The sequence below is a fragment of the Amblyomma mixtum genome, chromosome 5 (genome assembly GCF_055824585.1).
Source record: "Amblyomma mixtum isolate Tamu chromosome 5, ASM5582458v1, whole genome shotgun sequence".
Taxonomy (NCBI): domain Eukaryota; kingdom Metazoa; phylum Arthropoda; class Arachnida; order Ixodida; family Ixodidae; genus Amblyomma; species Amblyomma mixtum.
This window is the reverse complement of record NC_143016.1, coordinates 187743243-187767508: the sequence shown is the minus strand read 5'-3', so window position 1 is coordinate 187767508 and position 24266 is coordinate 187743243. Positions and strand designations below refer to the sequence as shown.

At 46.7% G+C, this 24266-nt stretch overlaps 1 protein-coding gene and 2 pseudogenes across 1 annotated transcript in view; 2 read left to right on the top strand and 1 right to left on the bottom strand.

Annotated features, from left to right (window-relative positions):
- Window positions 1-24266, bottom strand: part of Dus3 (Dihydrouridine synthase 3) — a 64547-nt gene that overhangs the window by 12092 nt on the left and 28189 nt on the right. Inside the window, exons 6-9 of the mRNA XM_089546468.1 lie at window positions 22344-22496; window positions 16540-16656; window positions 11856-12038; window positions 9701-9797 (exon numbers count right to left, since the gene is read on the bottom strand). Of these exons, the coding sequence (XP_089402594.1) occupies window positions 9701-9797; window positions 11856-12038; window positions 16540-16656; window positions 22344-22496 (550 nt within the window). The remainder of the gene's footprint in view (window positions 1-9700; window positions 9798-11855; window positions 12039-16539; window positions 16657-22343; window positions 22497-24266) is intronic.
- LOC149345164 (uncharacterized) lies at window positions 1015-1952 on the top strand (annotated as a pseudogene).
- Window positions 1877-9679, top strand: LOC149345163 (uncharacterized; annotated as a pseudogene).

Sequence of the window (24266 nt, the reverse complement as noted above, 5' to 3'; positions counted from 1 at the left end):
GGGGGCAGTCAGGCTGATGATGATGATGATGAGCTGAAAGGAACATTTGCCCGGTCTTCAGCAAAGCGCAACACACTGATCATAGGTGTAGTGGTGCAGGTAACTGCAGTCAAAGCTAGTTTCCAGGCCAAATGCCATGATGCGAGAGAGCAGGGACCCACAGGTGGAAGACGTCCTGGCTGTTGCTGGATGCCTCCCCAGAAGCTGCACTGCATGGACCGCTTTTTCTGCCCACTGGCCACGCTCACAATGTAGTCACTGGCACCGTCATTCCACAGTGTTCAAGTGTGTTCAAGCATTGCCTCAAGAGAGAGGCGCCAAGGAACAACTTTCTCCTTTCTTTTCCGGAGTGACTAGAGTAACAGTGTGTTACGCATAACCTTGGTCCTTTCCGGCGATATCCGTGACTGAAAGCCCACCATGAGTGGTCGTGTAATTGAATCCCTCAGTAGTTGTTGTAGAAAGCCAGAAGCTAGGACAAGCCAAGCCATGAGAGAGAGGACTTGGCTGGGCAGGAAGCCTTTTGGTTGCTGTGAATACAGTCGAGTCTCACTGCATGCATCTCACAGTGACAGCTCACATTGCTCCCACAGCAGCAAGCACTCCAGTGAAAGCTCCCTGTTGATTGTCTGCTGGAACTGTGACAGGCAGAAGGCAATTTCTCCTCACAGAACATGTTTAGTGGTTTAAATTCCTTCATAGCGACATCTGTACGCTCACTAAACTCCGCGTCAACTTTTTTTGGCACCGCTGGAAAGGCTACGGGGCGAAGCGCATTATCTTCCCTCGCAGATGAATACAGTCCCTGGGTTAAAACTAGTGTTTAACCTTGAAAGAAATGAAAATCATAAAGCTTGTGATTTTTAGCACATTTCTAACATAATTACGATTCGTTAGCATTGAAGGGTGACTACGAAGTATCTTTGTTCTTTCCTTGGTTTTCTGGGTTCACGACCGTCGCGGGTCTTCAAAACACCCAGCGCGCTGAAAGAGGATGGCGTCTGCTTGCTCTTTGCTCCCCGTCGGGTTCTTCCGAAACTATGCCTCTTCTTTCGCCACAGAAAATCCAAGTGAGACTGAATAACCGATGGTTGTCCAAGCAGGCAAAGGAGATGCTTTGCAACGCGCACTCTGGCGTAAGGAACAGTCAGCCTCAGCTCTCTATATTATCCGTGCGCCGCAAAGTCAGCGAGCTCACCGGTGTGAGTGAGTGTGCCGTCTCCCGTATTAAAGCGGAGGCCCTCTCTGGTGGTCTGAAATCTCCAAAGCGAAGAAGGCCGAAGCCATCATCCGGGCTTGTTTAAAAAAAAAACTGGGAAGACGCAGCTTGAAAGGTACGACACTTTCACTCTCGCTGCTCTGAGGCGCAAAGTGCATCAGTATTATATGCACAACGAAGTGCCGACTGCCGCAAAGCTACAGGAGGACGTAGTAAACGACCCCGATATGGATATGCCGAATATAAGTGTCCGTACGTTGCAGAGGATACTAAACGATATCGGATTTGCGTTCCGGAAGTGCAAGCGGAACTCTTCCCTCCTGGAAAGAGACGACATCATTGTGTGGCAACGAAAGTACCTCCGGACGATCCAGGAAATGAGAAAGAAGCAGAGGCAAGTACGCTTTTTGTTACGTATTGTTGGACATATACCTGCGTGCAATATGTGATAAGGCAAAGATGGAACAAGATGTATTGTTGTATGACTGCGAAACTGCGAGACAATTGCAATGAAAAAGCGCGCAGTGCAATGTCAGGAGCAGCTCGGATGAACCTGGATAGGCAGGCGCGTTATAGAAGAAGTGATACGGTAGTACGTAAGTTGAGTGTCTTGCGCTGCTGGCTTTGTCGTGCCATATGATCGTGATAAAAACCGCCCAGGTGCATCGTCTCACGTACCCTGCGATCACTTTCGATTTAGAGCGACGAGGCCGCTTCGGGGTTGCATGTGTGAGTCTATATGCTATTTTTTTTTCGACCTCTGCCCCTCATAAATCGAAGAGTGCGTCAGAATCACTTTGGGCTCATTGCTTTTTTTTTATTTGGCTTTCATCTTGCAATGAGAGCACAAAACCGCGCGCCACATAAATTCACCTTCCTTTTTTGCAGGACCATTTATTACCTTGATGAGACCTGGGTTAATGCAGGCCACGTTAAAGAGAAAGTTTGGACAGAAACTACAGTGGCGTCAAGGGAAGATGCCTTTCGCCAAAGGCTAACAACTGGACTTCGTGCACCAAGCGGCAAAGGCGGCAGATTGATCATGGTGCACGCCGGCAGTGAGAATGGATTCGTTGAAAACGCGTGCCTGATCTTTCGTGCTACCAAAGGAACTGCCGATTACCACACCGAAATGGATGGTGCTCGATTCGAAAAGTGGTTCATGGAACAATTAGTGCCCAACATATATCAAAACAGTGTAATAGTGACGGATAACGCTCCGTACCATAGTGTGCAACTCGAAAAAGTACCAACTTCACGTACTCGAAAAGGTGGTATTGAGTCATGGTTGACAGAAAAAAAACATTCCGTTTTCGGGCGACCAACTAAAGGCGGAGCTGCTGCAGGTTGTGAACCAACACAAACATCGATATTCTGGGTACCGCATTGATGCTCTGGCAAAGAGTGCTGGCCACGACGTAGTACGGCTGCCAGGGTGTCGAACCGGTATTTTTTCGGGTGCGGTTCGGGTTCACGCCTTTCGGGTTCACTTCCGGGTTCGGCTCCAGAGGGCCATTCCGTTCCGGTTCGAACCGGTTCGGACCGTCTCGAACCGGTTCAAACGGGTTCAAACGGGTTCGGGACAAAAAAAAAAATTAGAACGCAGATGGGTTTCAGTCAGCCTTGCTATGCGTTTTCTTTTTTCTTGCACATCGCTATACAAAATAAAAAATGCCAAGATTTGTTTACGAGAACATAAAACTGGGCTAGTTGGTAGCGGTTGCTCAAGCAGCACAGTAAACAGGACAAACGGAAGTCTGGAGACGACACAGACACTGACTAACAACTGGTTATTACATTCTCGGAAAAGTATATGAAGGCGCAGGACACAGTGAAGAATCCAAAAAAACATAAGAGCAAAGATTAAAACTAAAAAAAAACATACTACGCATGCACATCGCAGTCGAGTCATGACATCTTTTTCAATGAAATTCGAAGACTATATTCCATAGTAGACGGCACTCCCCTATCTCCTGGACCTCACACAGTTGCCAAGAAAGCCTGGCTCCTTTTCTACGAAACTGATGTATCCTGAAGCAACACGCTCATCTGCATCCTTCCTGATCATAAAGGCCTCCACCATCTGCCTAAAAATTCGGTCAGGGTGATTAAACAGGAGACTTGTCTTTCTAAGTGGGGAAGCAGATGAGAGTGTTGCTTCACCATCTATCACTTTGGTAGATAAGGAGTCAGGCTTTCTTGGCATTGTGTGAGGTCCAGGAGATAGGGGAGTGCCGTCTACTATAGAAGTTACTCTTCGAATTTCGTTGAAAAAGACGTCACAACTCGACTGTGATGTGCATGCGCAGTATGCACATCACAGTTTTAAGTTTTAACCTTTGTTCTGTTTTTTTCGGGTTGTTTCTTGTGTCCTGCGCCTTTATATACTTTTCCCAGAATAAAATAACCTGTTATGAGTCAGCGTTCGTGTCGTCGCCTGTCTTCCTTTTGTCGTGTTTACTGCGTTACATGAGCATGAAGAAATTTTTTAATGCGAGATGTTGTCATTTTACCCACTTTATTTATTGTCCGCAGCAAAAAGACGAATTTACGGCAACAGCCGCAAAATGAAATGAACTCGAAATTATTGAAAATCGGCTATGTATATACGCTATAATTCACCTTATGAGGTGTGGGACGAAAAGCCGATGGATTTTGCACCTACAGGACCCCCCTGCAATTTGGGAGACCCCGTAGGACGAGTAACAGGTCTCCCTTGAAGCTTTCGTCAGTTGGGACTCTCTCGTACGCAGTGTACTTACGTGGCCCCCAAATTGCCGCCGCACGCGCCCTCTACGTTCCCGCGCACTACTGAGAAACGAAACTATCATGTATCGGCACGTATACATAGACACAGATACCTTTCCGTCACCCCGAAACCGACTTGCCAGTCCCCCCCTCCTTTACTACATGGTAAGAAAATGTTCGCGAATCCCTCCACCGCCTATCCCTTACCCAACGAGAGCCTCGTGGGAGCACTGGCTCTCCCTAAAATCCGGAGCTTACCAAACATTTTATTTAAATCACCTCTTCGATATCGCCTTTGTGACTCGTGTTATAGTATATATCGAGCCCCTATAGCTCAATGTCATCAAACACAGAGCTAATCGTGGCTTCTCACTATAGTAAAGTAAGAAATTTGTTTGTGATAGAATGTTTTGGACTTTTCCCGGGGCGCTATCAAAGGCAACCTTTGCGTCAACAGAATTTTTTGCGCCCTTGATAGAGTGATAAAGAGTGGTTAATCTGGCGTGCACCATTGGTTCACCAACTTGTTTCAGGCATTTATTTTCGAAACTAAAAACAACCCCTTTCTGGCACCTGTTAAGTGCTCGCCTGTCTTTTCTGGACATGCTCGCGAGCGCTGATTCATTCGGTTTTCTCACTCTTCGCTTTTATTTACCTGTACGGCCTCTCCAGAAGGCAAATGACAAATGTTGCGATCGGTCATTACTTCCTCTACCCATACATCTACAGCCTTACCTATACTTTCTTGATACTAGTCTATTAAAGCGAAGTCAGTGGATGTAAAGTGCAGCCCACTTGAATGGCCACAGATATAACGAACGGTCGCTTAATACGAGCGGATGTGGCGCTACCGTGAAAATATATGCATAAGGGTAACGGAAATTCGTCGCAGATACAGTGAACTCTGGCCACACCACTCGGTTACAGCGAACGAGATAGCGCGGTGAACTACCCCGAAGTTGTAGAGGTCGTCCTTCCGCTAAGCACGCAGAGGAAATAGCGCCTCTCAACCTTCACGACACCGCCCCAGAAAGAACATGTCAACCCAGAAATGGAATTAAAAGGCGGCACGTTGTACGCAGCGCTAACCGGAAAGTCCGGCGTCCGGTAACACTGTGAAAGGTAAAGTAAACACGGCAACGATATGCTATAATTCTCTATTGAAATAGCAAGTAACCGCCGGCCAAACCCGCGTCGATGGCCAACGAGGGCAATCATTGCCTACGCGTTCGCCGGCTCGGCAAAGCATCCTGAGTAGAAGAAGCGCGGTGCGCGTGAGACAGGGGCATCGTCAAAAGCGAAGCTACTGACCAATCTCGCGGATCAACTAAAAACATCTATCAGATAATTTTTAAATCCTAGGTGGCCAAATCATAGCCTACCCAGTCGTCTCAATCTTTGGCGCCGCTGCCATGTGCAGGCATTATTATATATATAGCGGACAGTGCAACAGATGCATTCTGCGCCACAAGCGCTGCGCTACTTCGTCTCTGCATCAGCCCAGTAACGACAGAAGAAGCTCGAAAACACGCGTGACCAGATGACTGCAGATTTCTGGCAACGCTTCGTTGATCCATAGCCGACCGGATGTTTCCTCGGATAACTACGTTCCTGCGGACCACAAAATCGCAGAAGCGCCCGCTCTGACGGAGACGTGGAACACTAAGTGCGAGCTCTTCCTACTGCCTGGAGTCTCATTTACGTGGCCGACCTGCTACCAGTTGCCATGCACACTTCATCCATGATTAGTTATACCCCGTCCCCAAACTTGATGTTTGGCAGCGAGGTCTCGACAAAGATTAAATGATCGCCCTAGATAGCCTGGAAAGAATCGCGGCAGTCTCTGCTTTGCACAAGTAGGCACGCATAACGCAGCTTTGTAAGAAATAATTGCCCCTTTCAGCAGCCTTAGTATTTTTGGCGGTTGTAAGAAGAATCCACTTGCTACGAACATCAGATATAACGAATGGAACCTGCGTGACCGTCAGGTTCGCTATAAGTGGGCTCGACTTAGTTTTAATCGGCCACAAAAACCTTTTTCACCCTTTAGACATGGACCTTACATGTTAAGACGTACCTTCGCGCCAAAGGGGCGTTTTTGCCGTGGTCAGTGCATTTCTACCTGCCCGAGCAACGAGAAACAATTTCAGCAATAAAATGGTTGGGTTGGTTGGTTGGTTTATGGGGTATTTTTGTCATGATGCTGTATTCTTTTGGGACATACTTAAGGAGTCTCTTAAAAACCCATTGACATCCCATTAACATCCCATTGACATTAAAAACCCATTAATTATAACATTTATGTCTGCGATGAAGAACTCTGGAATTCCGTGCGAACTCTTCGTGTTCATAGGACGCAGAACCGCCACGTTCCACGAGGTCACTGTTCAGACAACAGTGCACTTTAACGCAGGAGGAATATGTTGCGTAAGTTCAACCTCCTGACTGGTTCCCCTTTCATGGCGTGTGCACCGTCTGTAGTTTTCATGTGCAGGCGGAGGCAGGGAGTTATGGTGGCATGAGGCCTTATGCCGAGATCGCTCATTTAGATGCGGTCAAGTAAGGCATGAGGAGGGTCAGAGAGGTTCCAAATATTCCATGCAACAACCATAAAAAGAAGCCTACAAGATAGCTGAATAGCCTAAAGCATCTGTAAACAGAGTTTTCTGTTGCGCCGCCATTAGTACGAATCCCACTCGGAGTCAGAGATTAGACTATGCATACTCTTTTAGTTGTTCTTTTTACTGCGTTAGCAGTATAGCCAAATTTCCCAAAAATAACCGCGCTGCGTGCGTGCAGCCTCCATCCTGGATGCACACTCCGGTGGGAGTGTGCATCCAGTGTGCACTGGTAAAAATGCACCTTCAGAAACTTTCACCCATCGCACAACCCCCTCATCACCCACCTGTAACCGACATAGCCGAGGAAGATTGTTGTGAAGGCTCAACGTGTTCAACGGCCCAAGCGTTCTAAGAAAAAAACACTAAAAATCATAAGCCTGTCGCGTCCGACACGAAGAACGGGAAATGACTACGAAAAGTAGATATAAGTCGCCAGACAGACAATTCAAGATCGAGCAGTGCGAGAACAGCGGATGGAGCCGCGCTCTGGCGACTGGCAGCAATTTTTGCTTAGAAGCAGAACGATTTCAGCGAATCGGCAATAACGAAATCACTCGATCGTAGTTACATTGCATCGCAGTAGCATCTTTTTGGGCGTAATCACTATCGCATGCCAGCGAGCACATTTATTTCCGCATTGCCGTTTTGTGTAATCGGTATTTAATATTTTCCTTATTAGTACATCTCTACCGTTGCCATGAACCCGCCTTTCGTTGCTTATTTCCGTCGCGCGCGAACAAGAATATGCGGATTCTAAAAAAGAGAAGCTGCACCAATTTATACATCCTTCTTTTGGTAATGCTAGTAGCAATATATCAGGTTTAACGTGTCGAGTAGACATTGGGGCTATATCACAGACGGAGGGCTTCAGATTAACGGAGGCCAGCTGGGGATTTTCGACGGACGCTGGTTTTTGTATTTTTGGAATCAGCAGCCGAGCACCACAGCCATTGAGCCATTTTTTTCTTTATTGCCCTAAAGGCCCATCGCGAGGGGTTTTACTTAGAACTTGCTGCCTAAGACAATGAGCGTCTACAAAATTAAATGTTGCGCTACCCACTGCTGTTGCTCAGTGGTTATATAGGCACTCGGTGGTGTCTATAGTACTTTACTGAGCTAGAGCAGTCCTAACATGTTGATTAAAGATTTACGCAAATATGTAAAAGGGAGGAGTAATAACTCAAGATTTCACATAAACCTGACGTACAAGTGTTTACAATTGGCGGCAGTACATTACAGAAGCGTCAATTAGGCTTCTTCCCAGGCACGAGACCTCCTGTGAGTTTGCTGTCACATATACAGGGTATCATTTTCGCACTTCCGAGCGCAGACAGCTACGGGTGGGTAAGTTTATGCGATAGATCATCTCATTTTGTTGGAAAACAACACGTATGCCGGGATGCAAAAAAGTGGGGCTGAACCGAGTCCCGAACCGGTTCGGAACGGTTCCTTTGAATCGTTCCGGTTCGGGTTCAGTTCCAAGATGGCGAAAAAAATATGGGTTCGGTTCGGTTCCGGTTCCGGGCGAAAATTGGGGTTCGGTTCGGGTTCGGGGTTCGGGTTCAGTTCCGGTTCGACACCCTGACGGCTGCCTCCTTATCACTGTGAATTAAACCCAATTGAACTGGTGTGGAGTCAGGTGAAAGGCTACGTCGCTGCCAGCAACACCACGTTCACTCTGTCCGCAGTCGAGAAACTCGTTCACGAAGGGGTCTCCCGTGTTACACAAGAGAATTGGTCGCGGGACTGTGCCCATGTTGTACGCCTTGTAGAAGAAGCATGGGAACGTGATGGAGCAATTGACACGCATCTGGATACCATTACAATTTCTCTGGACTCTGAATCGAGCTCCTCCGGCGAAAGCAGCGAAATTAGTGGCGTGGAGGAATTGGAAGGAGGACAACAAGATTGCTGACTAAAATGAATTTCTTGTTATTTTCGCTGAAAACTATTGTCACGAATTGTGTAGTGACAGTGTTGTGGAGCATCCATATATTTTTGTTATTAATTTATTCGACTGCAGTGCTGTGCTTACACAGAAAAACTTATGTGCTGTAGCTTTCTGTGCTATATAAAAATACGTGGTGTTATCTGCTGGTCCAAGCGTTTATTCAATGCTTACTTAGACACGCATACATCACATAGTCTCTATGAGCATTAGCAAAGATCAGTCGAAGCGCTGTCTCTTCTTTTACAATTTCCTTTTTATTTTTCACAAAAACCTAACAGAATATCGCGCATTACTGCACATTATTGATTGGATTCTAGTGCTAAAAACAGGTAAGCTACCCACAAAGTACGTCACTTCGTTAGTGAAAAATATGCCTGAGCTAACAGCTATAAATGGATTGCCTTACTGTATGCTGCTGAGCACACATAAAAGAAAACAACAATGTCTAAGTTTTCGGCTTCAGTAACGATGTCTACAAAGCCTTGTGAACCTTAGTGCAAAAAAAAAAAAGATATCGGACTCCGATAAGTAAGCTGCCGAAAGCGCTTCTATCTGGCCGCGGAAACGAAACTGAAACTGCAATGAGACTCCGTGGAGGTCGACCCACCGAACTACATGGTGGAGGGACACATTTACAGATGCTCCTGCCCCGTAGCTTCGCTAGCGGTGCCAAGAAATATTGACGCGGAGTATAGTCATGTAATAAGCTCAACTGTCGTTGAATAAGCTGAAGACAGAACACACGTACCAAGTAACAACCAAAAAAACTCTTAAGGAGATCATCAGTGGATTGCGTGAATGCGTTAGCAGCTAAACATTCATTATATCTGAGGTTGACACACTAAAGTTTGTTACATCTGAGCTGGTACACTTGGGTTCGTTATATCTGAGGTCAACCCACTAAGTTCGTTACATCCGAGGTCCAGACATGAAAGTGCGTTACTGCCTATGTGGCATACTTAGGTTCGGTATATCTGAGGTTAACAAAGGTCGTTACATCCAAGGTGACCTACTGCCACCTGCCCACTGGGTTATGGGCAACCTGCTTTCCACTGGCTACTAACAGATGGCAGCTGCCATCTTCGCTTACACAGACATGTGGCATTCTTTCCCTTCCCTACACCAGCTTTCTGCAAGTAGGCCCCGTCACAGCTGACTCACCAAAGACGGGGATGGGGGCGGCTGCCTGGGCGCAGCGCTCCAGGTAGGCCCAGTCCGCTGACTTGGTGTAGCGCTGCTCCCGGGAACGGGGGTGCACCTGCGGGCACACGTTGACATCTGCACAGGGTTGCACTACTGACCCAGCGCAGCTCATGAAAACAATGCTAAAACTCAACCATGAACGTAATGCACAGACATAAAAAATGGAGGGCACACTTAAGCTTCTACTTAAGGGTATGATGCGATAGCGTCAAAGGGTTAATGCCCATATATGCGGAACTGGTCATTCTCTACTTTACATTCATGAGATCCTTGGGAGTCGCCATATCCCTCCAGGCACAGTGGTGCAGCAGTTGAGCGATGCGCCACTGCCCTGCAATGGCAGGTGCTCCCAGTGGTGGGCCTCGTGTGACCTAGGTTGCTCTTCCAGGGCGACCAGTCATTAATTTAATGACCACCTGCCACTACCACATGCCACTACCACATGCCACTACCACCTAACTACTACCTGACTGAATTTTTGGCTGATGTGGCCCCACTAAATTAATGTCAGTAACTCCGGCCACCGCTCTCTCATGCACCGTGAACATTGGGATGAGAGAAAGAGTTCAATTCAGCCACAAATGTGCTTCAAATTAAACGCTTTAAAATGAACTGAAATTATAGGAAGGCATCCAAAACTTTGAAGTTTGAATTAACTGAAGTGTGAACTATCCGAGGTTCAATTACCGGGAGTCTAAAGTGATGCGTACCAGGACGGCACGGCAAGTCTCTTTGCTTGATTCTCTTTGGGATGCTAAGCCTCATATGAACATGGAACCAATCAGGTATAGCAAATGTTTTGGCTGGGGCTGGCTGAATTGATCAATAACTTCGAGTTATTGACCAATTCACTCTCGCCCTACCATAAGCTTGCCGTCCCGGTTAGCTCAGTTGGTAGAGCGACTGCTCCGGTGAAGCGGTGGCCCCGGATTTGAGCCCCGGACCAGGACAAATTTTTCTTTAACTACGAAGTTTCTGAGAAAGCTCTATAGCTTTCCTTTGTAGCCGTATGGCTACGCTTGGGTTGATGTCAATGAGTAATTACTCCCTTATTACAAATGTTTTGGCTGTATCGCTGGCCAGCAAATGCATTATATCAATAGTGTGACTATTGATAGTGTTACAATCGATAGTGTTACTATCGATAGTGTTACTATTGATAGTCTTACTATCAACAGTCTCACTATCGATAGTCTTGCTATCGGTAGTAATACTATTGATAGTCTATCGATTGTAGTACTATCGATAGTTTTTACACTATCGACAGTTTGGATGGTTTGGTTTGGTTTATGGAGTTTAACGTCCCAAAGCGACTAAGGCTGTGAGAGACGCCGTAGTGGAGGGCTCCGGAAATTTCGGGCACCTGGGGTTCTTTAACGTGCACTGACATCGCACAGTACACGGGCCTCTAGAATTTCTCCTCCAAAGAAATTCAACCGCCGCGGTCGGAATCGAACCCGCGTCTTTCGGGTCAGCAGCCTAGCACCATAACCACTGAGCCACCGCGGCGGCACAGTTTGGATGGTTGCAAAAAAAACTATTGATACAATTGATAGTCAATTTCCTGATAGCAACAACTTGATGTGGTACATGTACGCAGTGGCTGTTGGCTCCGCGCGATACCCTAGGAAATCAGATGCCCACTGTCATCTCCATGTAAACGCGGCTTATTAAGCCTTTGTCATCCGAAGTTGAATAGCTCGTGTCTACATCATCAGGCGAGGTAGCAAAGTGTGGCCAGAGACGGCAGTTCACTGCCGACGAAGTACAGGACCATCACAATGCAGCGAAGTGTTTGAAGTAAGCTGTTGCAGTGAAACAACGTTCACCCCCCCCCCCCCTCCCAAGCCCCTGACAACTCAGTGACACAGTCAGAAACAACTATAAATGCTCTTGCATTTACACACCATAAGAATTGCTTAGGTGCCCCCAAAATTTTTTATTCTTTCTTTCCCAACTTTGAAATTATGCTGAAAAACAGCACCAGCTTTGCAATGCATCTGTCTCTCCATAACCAAAAAGAACTAAAACGGCTGAATGAATGAACCAATATGAAACAACAGCAGAGTCGTTTCTGGCGGCAGCTAACAAAACCACGTGAGCAAGCACTCACCGTGATGAGGGCGGGCTTGCGAGGTGCTCCGACAAGCTGGCCGATCACCTGGTGGGCAATCTGGCGGCCCTCCTGCATCCCAGCACGCATCTTGACCGTCACCGGCACATCCAGGACGCCCACCATGCCATACACAATCTCTGCAAGCTTCTTTGCACGACCCATGAGCCCCGATCCAGCTCCCTGCAACATGAAGGCAACTGCTCAGTCACAGCGCGCCGCCAAAGAGCTCTGTTTCATTTGGCTGCACTCATTGCACCAGTTTCATAAAATTCACCGGCGGTGCTTTCCACGCCATTCATGCTTCCAAAACAAATGCACGAGTGCAGGTCTGGGCCCAGTTGCTCGTACATTTAGGGGGAAATACAGGTCTTGATATGGTAAAAACAATGTTGAAATTTCGATTTTCAATAATCGCATATTCAGATTGAAGTACCTACCTACAAAGCTTCCAGGTCCAGTTCGATCTCTGACTACTAAGAAACTGATATATCTGATTTCTCTGAAGCAGTGAAATGGTGATCTCGGAGCAAAATGCAGCAGAGCTTCGCACTCGTCGCTTCTCACAACTTCGTCCCCGACTGACGCCATCTTGGTCTAGTTCGAAAGTTGATGCTCTTTCCTACATCTTGGTATTACTCACTATTGTGAAATCCTCCTGGAACGTCCGCACTCCGCTGTTTTCCGAGGCCTCTACAATGAGCTCCGAATGGCTGGCGTGCACACTCAAATGCCATTTTCTCAGTTTCGTGTTTTTTGCCAACATGATTAGCCTTAGTTTTCATTATGTTTTTATGATGAAATTTCAATTACTACTATATAGTTGAATTCAGAAAGAACTAAACTATGCAGAAATGCTATCTTTAATGGCTGAGTCGAACATTTGTGAACAATAATGTCATCTTACTATATTTTATAATTATGGTGCTTCGGTATAACTGAACATTTTTATATGATGATGTACTTCAATAACAATAAAAATAGCAAAGCTCCGCATGGTAGGTCTACTGATAAAGCTCCATTTCAATCGAAACCAAAAAATATTGAAGTATCTTAACGATCCATAAGAAATTACCTAATTAGGCTTCAGTGTTTTTTACGCAATATTGGAACTAACTGAGAAATACTGAAACTAATTACATTTTTGAAAACAGGAGCAAGAGATACATATACCCACACAATTTCATTATGATATCTCTAATAATAAATATCTTTATTTAACGGTTAAGATGGCAAGTAATGTCAGCTTCCACAACCCACTGCTATTTTGCACGAATCAAGGGCAAACCCTAGAAATTCATTAGGTACATCCTGTTCTGGAACATGGCTATGCCATTACAAGCGAGAGCTGCCCACATCGAAGAAAATTAATCGTATTTCCCGTCTTGTGGAGTGGAAGCGGCTGATAAAAATAGAGAGCATCGCAAGCTAACTCCTACATGCGTTGTTTGCGAGAAACATTCTGAGGACAATTGCGTCGAGAGAATGTTCACAATTACAGTGGCCAACATCGTCAACGCGCTCGCCGCAGAGAGACCGCGCCTCTGGAACAGTCTTATCTCTAGCAACCAACTTCAGATATTTTGTTGTTCATTTATTATACAATTAGTTCAGTGCTATGCTTAATTTGTCACGAACTTTTAGCACTGACTTCAAAATATTTTACTTGTTTATTATTGCTATGACTTAGTGTAGTTTGTGCTGCATTGTAGACTTTGTAGATTCGAATAAGTAACACAATCATTACATGCTTTTTGTTCTTGCCTATACTTTTCTACAAAAAAGAGCGCAAGCTCACAGATATCTGCATAAAGCCTATTTTCCTCAGAATCGAGTAATGACTTCCATGTAAAATGCATGAGAAGTGAGTCCAATTCAGACTGCTTGTCTTGATCATCATGCGATCATTGTAGACAGCTAGGTGCCACGTTGGGAAAGAGTAAATATGTCCCTGTCTTTATTTTGCGCATGCGCGACGCTATTAAACCTTGATTGACTGATTTATACCAACATTGCAGTGGGCACAACTGAACTGCAGAAACATCAGCCTATCCGAAAGTGCGCGGTCTGTGTTGATAAGGTGGATTGCAGAGCTAGTTGGTACATGATCAATTAAAAACAGCAGCAGAAAGAAACGAAGACCAAGAGGTAAAACACAAACAAGACGAGGACGATGCTGCTCTCGCATTGTCTTCATCGTGTGTGCATTACTTCTTGGTCTGCATTTCTCTCTGCTGCTGCACTGAAATCCCTTTGGTCATAACAACACCAGGAATAGAATGCAAAGCTGTTGTAATGATCTTTGCAAAAATATTAATGCTACCAGTGTCGCACGGGCACTTCCACATGATTGGCATGGGCCCTTTCCGGGTCAGTTTTTTGACCGCAAACAAGAATGGGCCCTGCTACACGGACCAACCATGTGGATACATCTCGTCGGGCGCACTTAGCATGATGTTGCATAAAAAATTAACCTATGATCGCGATGCACGGATTGCAGTCGAGTGGATCTGGATCGAGTAAAATTGCGATCGAAAGTTTCTATGTAGCAGCAAAACGAATCTTATTCGAACTCGAGCGTTTATTCAAAATGACTTACTGCGGCCAACATGTCAAACTTCGGTGCTTGTTTAAAGTTCATAAGCTGGATTTGTTGCTGGATACTGAACATTCAATTTGAGTTTTCTGTCTGACTTCTTCAGCACAACGAACAAAACAATAAAATTAGCAGACTGGATCTGGTAGTGCGCTTTGTTGGTCCTGTGGTGCTATTTGAGTCAAGGATTTTCCACGAACAGTGCTAGGCCAGAAAGTTTGTGTCCTGCCAAGACAGTTTTTAGACAAAAGTGCTCTCAGAGCAAGGAGTAAGACAGGCTTCACAGAGAAAAGCGTGGCCCACATTTAGTTACTGATAGTTACCAATGCCGTACTAGCTGGACCAGCCCGCGAACGCGGCGCGGTGGCACCTTAGCGGTTGGCAGCACCCCCTCGTGGTGGCTGTGGGAAGGCATCACCGCTGTGACCTCGTGAGCGCACGCCCTCGGCACACTAGCCAGTATATTCTAGGCACTATACCCGTGCCTCTGAAAGCCACAAAAGGATGGAGCTGGTGGTGCTGATGTCGATATGGATAGCGGGAGCTCGCGGTGGAAAAAAAAGTTGACCATGATGATGATAGACAGCGACCATGGGCGCCATCTGTGGGCAGCACCTGGAAGCTCCTGTGTGCGTGGCCTCCGTGATCAAGCGCTCCATTGCTCGCAGTCGGAGCTGATCGTGGAGGCCACAGCGCAGGCATTTAGAAGGCTATTCCCACGTGCGTCGTGGAAAGCTCGGGTGCGGCCCTTACATAGATCTTTTTTTTTTTTTTTAAATGTTTCCTTTGAGAAAGCAGGGTGCGGCATGTACACAGGTGCGGCCTTTACACGCATTTAAATGGCATTCTTCTTCAGTGACAACACACGCAGTAAGCAAAAGTTTCCTAGCAGCTAGTACATCAAGTTTTCATGACAGGCTTCTTGGAGCATCAAAGAAACACAGTAAAAGCTTGTTAATCAAACTTCATGGGACCGGAAAAGACATTTGAATTACCCAAAAGTAATGACCCCTCCTTCAGAAAAAAACTACCAAGAACTGCTTGCATGAGTGTAAATTCATTTGGTGAAAGACCAGGCAACGGGAACCTGATTTTGAGATGAGAACAGCGCGGCAATGACTGCTTTTCATGATTCCACAAATACATTATTGCGTGCACACTGTAGGGAGTGTCAAAGCAGAACTGCTCCACAATCGTAAGGGCCTCCCGCATCCTTCACGGTGTGACGTGGTGGAGATCCACGGCTACCGTGTCACAACCATCACAAGCGGTGCGTCAAGAGGCTTCATTACACCAGCTGCAAACGGCAAGTTACGAGTGTGCAGTTTCGGCACATGGGACTAATGGAAACAGGCGGACAGAAGCGAAGGCAATGCTCACTCGAGGAAGCAGCGAGGAAAAAAAAAAAAAATAGAGGGGGCCAGGGGATAGAGAGTAAACAGCAGCGATGCGCCATTCAGCATCCAAAATGTCGGTTGGCTAGTTGACGCTGGCTCGTGTGAAGCTCAGAAAAGTGAAACTGAAACTAAGCGGTCGGAGTGTTCTTAGATATGGGGCCGCCTGTCCATGGTCCCGCTTGCCATCACATGCACGCCAGAGTTGCTTGAGTGACTCTCCAGCATGGAATTCAGGTTTGGAGCAGGGTTATTTCAAAGGTCTCTTGCCTTGCCAGTCATACTTGATGGACTTGGATGCGGCCTCCCTTGGGAGCCCATTTGAATTAACCTGTGCGAGACCCATAGCGTCCGAATCGGTGCCACGGACTTACATGGGCATTGGCCGCGACCAAGTGGGCAGTTTGAATTATCCGAATTACCAAACTGACAGGGGTCGAGAATTAATGAGCTTTTGCTATACGAGGCCCATTTGGCTGAGGTTATGCAATGTAGCGTAATGTGACCTGGAGGTCCTCATTGATGGTTTCAGTAAAATATATGCATGGATGGCGATGTATACGAAGCCCCTCCTTTACACCCTTTGCCTATCTTGTCCTAAAGGTGGTGGTCCCGGCAACAGGGCAGTGACGTGGATGAGAAGAGTTTTGGCACACCCTGGTTTTCGCTCTGTCATAAACCAGCCACAGCTCACCTTCCTGTAGACGAAATCAATGGGGCAGCCCATGTTGATGTCGACAAAATCCACGCTGCAACGGTCCTTAAGCAGCTGGGCACAGCGGGTCATCACATCCGGGTGTGCTCCGCACAGCTGCACACGGGAAACATGCTACACTCTGATCTCTGCAAGGAGTACGCTGTGCACCACACTTGGCTGGAACGGTTCCCAAGCAGTTTGGTTGTGACTGAAAGTGCACCGCACCCCATTCATCAGGCTAACTGGTGCAATGCACAGGCAGGCAGATACACACACACACACACAAATAAAAAAAAAATCACCAAGTGTTTACTTCTGCGATAAAAGGCAAATTTCGGTGAGAGCCAGTGCTGTGCAAAATGCCAATAACAACCAGTGTGTTCAGTAACTCTGGGTAGGGGTGTGGGACATCTCTTGCGCTTATGCTGCTAAACTCTCTAAGCTGCTAAGCTCTGAACTCATTATTTGCACTTTGATTGTATAAAACGACGAAGTGTTTCATGTGTAATAAACAGTTGTGAGTTCGCGCTTTGTCGTTGTGCGTGTCTTTTTGTGTGTTTGTGTTGTAAAGTAGCGTGCTTAACAATGATGCAAAACCAACTACCCCCATATTAGCACTGCTTGCTAAACTTTCATTACCATCTTGGGTAAGCTATAGCTAAGGACCTCTAGATCCTCACGATTATGTGATTCCGCAAAAAATTGCGGATTTAAACATTTTTCGCATATGTTGCTACAGACGCTAGTAAGAACAGCGGCATAACAGGAGAATGTCCAATTTACAGTATTTGCACGAATACCCACAATATGACGGGCTGTTTAAGGCTTCACAAAAATTTTAAACAAAATATTCTTACGATTTTAGCCCGATCAGAAAACTGCACAGGCTGGTTACAGCTTAGCCCTCCAGCCAGGCTACGAAAAAAAAAAAGGAAACAGCAGGCTGGATACAGAAGCAATGAACAGTTCAGTGTAGTTAAAGTGGCAACATTTCCCACGTGCATGATGTAACATGGATGGATGGATGGATGATGGATGTATGGATGGATAGGAGCGCCCCCTTTGAAACAGGGTGGTGGCAATTGCCACCATGCTCAGCTTTTCTTTCTTTACTATTTTTTTGTTTACTGTGTTGGCAATTCTCATTAAGAATCGCCATCATCTTTACCTACGGTTTCCTACAATTCTAACCTTATGCCACATCTCTGCTTTTCAGCCACCAATCCTCCAATCGCTTTTTGCTAACTTCCACTGCAGATTTATTTACAGGACCATTGTTATCTTTAAACCCTAGGGCCTCAGAAAGAGTGACTGTGCCTGCATCGACATCCGGATGGATACCATCACATTTGATTATGAGGTGTTCAATTGTTTCCACAGATCTACCACACACTGCACATGTGTCATCTTCTTCGTTAAATTTCTTTTTGTAGCTGCGTGTTCTAAGACACCCTGACCTAGCTTCAAAAAGTAGGGCACTGTCTCTTGGGTTATCACAGAAAAATTCTTTCCTGATCTGCCTTTTCCAGTATCGATATTGCCACGTATCATTGTAGTGTTTGTTCGTTCACGCTCAAGGCTGCAGGAAAGGGCTGTTATCATTTTTGTTCGTGACGCGAGAAGCGACCAGTCTAATCTCGATTGATCGCAGCCATGAGGGGCTGCATCTAGGTTTTTCCAGATTACTGTAGATGATCTTGTCCTGCTATCTGGAAGTTTCCTTGCCGGCTTTAAATTGAGCGATGCCGCGAGCAGTGGACATTCGTAGATCGACGATTGACGAGCACGCTTGTTGCTTACGCCGCCACCGAGTGAATTAGTTCTCTTGCGGGCGCAAGTCAGCCCAAATAAAGAGCTTCGTTTGCAAGTATTTCTGGTGTCTTCCTGACCGCTGGACTGCCGTCACTACAACGTGACATCTGGTGGAGGTGCTGGGTAGCCTTCCATGTTCCGGACACCCCCTACAAGTCGTGACGCCAGCCCTCTGAGTCATTCACCGGAGGACCTGACTCCAGTCTACCACGCAGCCTCTGCAGCCTACAGCCATGACTTAAGCCGCAGCAGTGCGCCGTCCTGCACCTCGACGACGGGACCCAAGCCCCTATCGCCATTAGCCAGCTGCGGTGGAGCGCCGCTCTCTCGCACAAACTCGCCCGTCCTACGAGCGTCGCACACGGCCTAGGAAATGCGACGAGGTGAGAACACCCGACCAGCGCCGCCCACTATGCTTCCACTGCGGAGAAGCCGGTCACATTCTCCGTCACATACAGGAGAATGGGCATCCGAGGGTTCTCTTACGACGCCCCACGACCCCGACCCGGTCAGTGACCAGCCGAAATCGAGGAGTTCTTGCGTCGGGAGGAATGCTCATCGCCGAGCCGCTTCTCGCGTTCCCCGTCGCCATCGTCACCGCGCTTTGTATCTCCAAGCCGGGGCTACGCAGTGCGTGGACGCTTCCCCAGCCCCCGAAGGTTAAACTGAATCAAGCAGCCTCTGGAGGTGAGGTTGCTTCTGAGCGCAAGAACTAAGATCCTCCATCGACGAGAACTACCGACGAGAACTACCGACGACCACTACGACGACGACCACCACCACGAAGACGACGACCCCTACGACGACAACGACCCCTACGACGACAACGATGACCCCTATGACGACGACAAATACGATGACAACACCGACGACAACACGGCCAGACTTGAAGCTTTTACCGCTGCCCTTACACCTTATTAGGAACGCTAAAGGACTCTAAGTTCTCGAAGTATTCTCCGTGTTTAATTTCATTTTAAAGCATCGAGACGATGCTTCTTTGGAAGGGGGGTAATGCCACGTATCATTGTAGTGTTTGTTCGTTCACGCTCAAGGCTGCAGGAAAGGGCTGTTATCATTTTTGTTCGTGACGCGAGAAGCGACCAGTCTAATCTCGATTGATTGCAGCCATGAGAGGCTGCATCTAGGTTTTTCCAGATTACTGTAGATGATCTTGTCCTGCTATCTGGAAGTTTCCTTGCCGGCTTTAAATTGAGCGATGCCGCGAGCAGCGGACATTCGTAGATCGACGATTGACGAGCACGCTTGTTGCTTACGCCGCCACCGAGTGAATTAGTTCTCTTGCGGGCGCAAGTCAGCCCAAATAAAGAGCTTCGTTTGCAAGTATTTCTGGTGTCTTCCTGACCGCTGGACTGCCGTCACTACAACGTGACAATATAGTTCTACACTATGTTTATTTTCCATTGAATTCATCCAATTTTTAACTTCCGCATTTTTAACCTGTCGTTTAATGCTCTTTCTTTCTCCGTCCTCATGACCTGCATACTTACTGGTTAGTTTTCTAGTTCTTTTCCGCCACTGCGAGTCAACAATCTTTCTGTATAAGTATTTAAATACCTTAGCTGCCCACCTGTTATCGTCCAATTTCCTCAGGCGTTCTTCATATAGCATTTTACTCTGAGCTTCCCGTGCTTCAAACGATGCCCAGCCCACATCCCCCAGTACTGCCTCGTTTGTGGTTTTGCCGTGGGCCCCTAGTGCTAATCTTGCAACAGCTCTCTGATTTACGTCTAATCTCGACTCAACTTCTGCCCATAAGCACAGAACCACATTACCGAAAGTAAGCCCTGGCACCATTATTCCTTTCCAAATATAAGTAAGCCCTGGCACCATTATTCCTTTCCAAATATACTTCTCAGTAGCTCATACTCGTAGCCCCATACTGCCCTATGTTTGATTATCGCGGCATCTCTTCCCCCTTTCACCCTAACAGTCTGTTCATGCTTTTCCATGTACATCTGTCTTTTGTTCACCCATACCCAGAATTATTTTTATTTTGCCCCTCTGGGTATTGCATGACCTTGTATTGTGAGCATCTAACCAGTGGAATCGTTAAAACTCATCACACCTGACTTAACTGTGCTAAATGTGAAGCCTAGAACGTCTCCTTCGTCTTTGCAAGAATTAACCAGAGTCGGCAAATCTTCCTGGCTATCAGTTAATAGTACGATATCACTTCTATGCATTGGGTAAGCACAAACAGGCTACCATCTAGCGCCTTCCACTTTTGAACCTGTTCTGAAGTTCTCCAAGTATCCTATTACTTTCTACCCATGACTACATTTTATATTTAATCACCTGCATTGCAAGCCTGTATGCAACTGATGTTATCGTAATCGATCTGAAGGATTTTATGCTCGTCCTATCTCCTTTCCCTTTATACATCAAATTCATATGAAAAAATATGAAATTCATGGAAAAAGCAGGCGGCCCACCTGCCACTTAGGTGATGTGATGTCACCACAACCTGCCCACCGGAATGTGAGCATTCTGCCCACCGTGGCAGTTGGCAGTTAAATTTATGACTAGTCATGAGAGGAGGTTGCTTGGGAAGTGCAACCTGAGTTGCACAGGCCCCACCGGTGGCAGGACCTGCCATCGCAGGGCAGACGCGCATCGCTCAACTGCTATGCCACCATGCCGGTAGTGGTATGAGGACTCCCATGCATCTATGAATGTAATGTAGAGGAAACCAATTCTGCGCACATGGGCATTTACCCATCAATGCTACCATGTCATACCCTTCAGGCGGAGCTCAAGTGGCTACTCGACTGAGTTCTTTCAGTGCCTTCCTTTTGTCAACTGCTCGCGGCACCTTCCCACGTTTACAGCAGCACTCTCCTTTGCAGTTGCACACCGCATGCTTGGCTCCAAGGTCTTTGGAAAACTGGCTTCTCCTAATGGCCCAGTTGTCTGGTGGCAAAGGCTGCTTTAGCTGTATTGAAGAGCCAGGGAAAAAAAAACACTGCTATATTTGTACCTAGGTTAAATATATAATATGAAGTGCGTTCTGAAGCAGACAACATCAGGAAAAAAAAGTCTTATATTCGTGCAAACATGGCATTTATCTCAAATTCTCTTGAAAGTGAGATTCTGGTTACAAACAAAGGCCTGCTGATGCTTTAATGACATTCTTGCATTCCTATCCACTGAGCAAGCGTGCAAGACAAACGTGGCAGTGGTGACAATGCGCTGGTATCTCTGTGTGGAATATTAGCGTCTTTCGAAACCAAGATCACCAGGTGCAGCAAAAAGTGTTTTTAGTTTAATCTAAGGCCCAAAGTCCATTCTGGGGGCTGGCCCCTGCAGTGGGATTGGGAGGTCCAGGAACGAAAGTGAGTGTCAAGTGGATACCAAATTTTTGCCGGGTTGTGTCCCACTTGCAGGCGCAGTCATAACAGCTGGTGCGAGACTGTGCTCCGATAGCCCTGTAGCCCGAGTACAAACATGGCCACTCATCATCATCATCAGCCTAACTAATCATCAGCCACCACGTCACAGGCCTGACCGCTGCCTCGGCTAGTCGCTCCGCAACCACCAGTGTTGTGTTCAGGTAACATAACAGTAGTTTAATTTCCATTGGCGTCTGGCCGTACATACACCATCGTTTCGGGAGCGTCCTTTCTCCACGAACACACACATGACAGGTCGCTCTAAGGCGGTGGCTCCACCTATCGTACGGCACAACACATACACCGTACTTGCTGGGGCAGTGGCGCCATCCAGTGCAACGCACACAAGACATGCATACACAGCAGCCAGGAACTGCAGGCTGCAGGTTAACTGGCATATTCATGTGGGAGATGCAGGTCAAGTACTGCATCAGGGCAGCGAAATTCTCTTCTGGTGAGAGGGCGCATTGCATGCTCTGTTTGCAAGGATTAGGCTGGACACCAATCCTGGTTGATCGATGTTGCCAACCTCTGAATTGCCGATAAACCAGACTAAATGGCAGCTCCACAAGCCCGCACCTGGACGCCAAAGAGGTCCTCCGAGGAGTGCCGCTTGAGCAGGGCCCACTCGGATGGCTGCCCCTGGAGCAGGTTGGCCGCCATCGCCATCTCACCGCACGTCACGTCCGCACCAAACTCCTTGCACACCCGCCGAAAGGGAAGGTTGCCCACCTGCGACAGTGAAAGACTGCCGGGCTTAGCTACACCATGGCTGACACCAATGCCATTTTGCCAAATTTTCGCACTGCTCAACTGTCAAATGCACACCCTGTCAAACACAAGTTCTGCCTCCCAAAGACACACTTTTATTGGAGGTAAGTTGCTGGGCGAGTTAGTGATGGTATTCCATAACTACTGATTACATTACAAGGCACACAAAGTTTGGGTTCTGGTACAGAAAACCAAAAGAATGCCAAGTTAGAAAAAAAGAGAAAGAAACATAACAGCCTGCCTCCCATCTGGCAAATGAGCTAAGCATAAAATGCTGAAAACAGCCAAACTGCAGGCCCAAAATCAGTGGCACAAACCACCTAAAATGATTGCAATCTTCATCATCATCATCATCACTGAAGTCATCAGCCTACATCCAGTCCAGGACAAAGGCCTCTTCCATATCCCTCCAATTAATGGTGTCCTATGCTAGCTCCAGCCATTTTATCCCTGCAAACTTCCTAACCTAACCAGCCCACCTTGACCTTCTGCCGCCCCCCCGCGACACTTGCCTTCTCTTGGAATCCGTTACCATGAGGGACCATCGGTCCACCGTCTGCCTGCTCTCTGCGTTACATCACCTGCCCATTCCTATTTATTCTTCTTGATTTTGACTAGGATCTTATCAACTTGTGTTCGTTCTCTGATGCATTCTACAGCTCTCTTCCTGTAAAATTACACCTAAATTTTCCTTTCCATGTCCTCAATTTAAGTTTCAACCCTTTTTGCTAGCCTCCCTGTTTCTGCCCCATAGGTGAGTACCAGTAAGACAAAGCTGTTGTATACTCTCCTCTTCAGGGATACTAGTAGAATGATATTCATGAAATGAGAGTGCCTGCCACACACACTCCCCCCCAAGATGTTAAACTGATTTTTGTAAAGTGGTAGAGCGTTCAGGGCTTGTCTCCCCTCTGCCATGGGTTGAACCCCCATTGCAGCCCAGTGATAAAAAAAAAATTGGGGGACACTTAAGCTTCGAACGCGACAGCGTGTTGCAGCGCTGCCAGGGAGCCCACGCAGGACAAATCGGAAATTGGTTTTTTGAAGAAAGGAACTGATGCAGTAACAGTCTCACTTATCTTGGTGGACACCCAAACAGCCCATGATATGACATGACTTTTTTTTAACGCAGCCCTTTTCCTTGAGCCACTGTTTCAAATCCCTGCCGTGAGCTAGGCCCTAACTTAACAAATAAGCTTATGCTGCACAAAACGCTTAATCGTATGACACTATCCGGAACATTCTGTGGCAATTTTTATGCAGCCCCCAATTATTTACGACACGTGGTGCCGACTACTACTACTACTACACTGATGGCTTCAGCTTTCGAATGAATGAGCTGTATACAGTGTCACGTAAAAAAAAAGGCTGTAAAAAAAAAAAGCTGCAATACATTCATTAACTCAGCAGGGTCTTGTGACTTCATCACAACTGTCCCACTGAATCAGTGCTGCCATCCTACAGAGCCGCTTCTCCCCCAATTTGCAACCAAAAATTCCCGAGATTTCCCTAGATACGAAAATAGTCTTCAATTGGGAAAAAATGTATATTTATGCATAGTTCAGAAGCAAGTTTTACCATGCAGCAACCTTATTACCAGACGTATTTGAAATGAAGGATCTAAAATGAAGAACTTCTAAATAAAGCTACAGATAAACCGTAGCGCTCTTTGGAAATTACAAATTAAAGGCTCTATATCGTGTATGTGTTTTTTTTTTTCACTGTACGCAA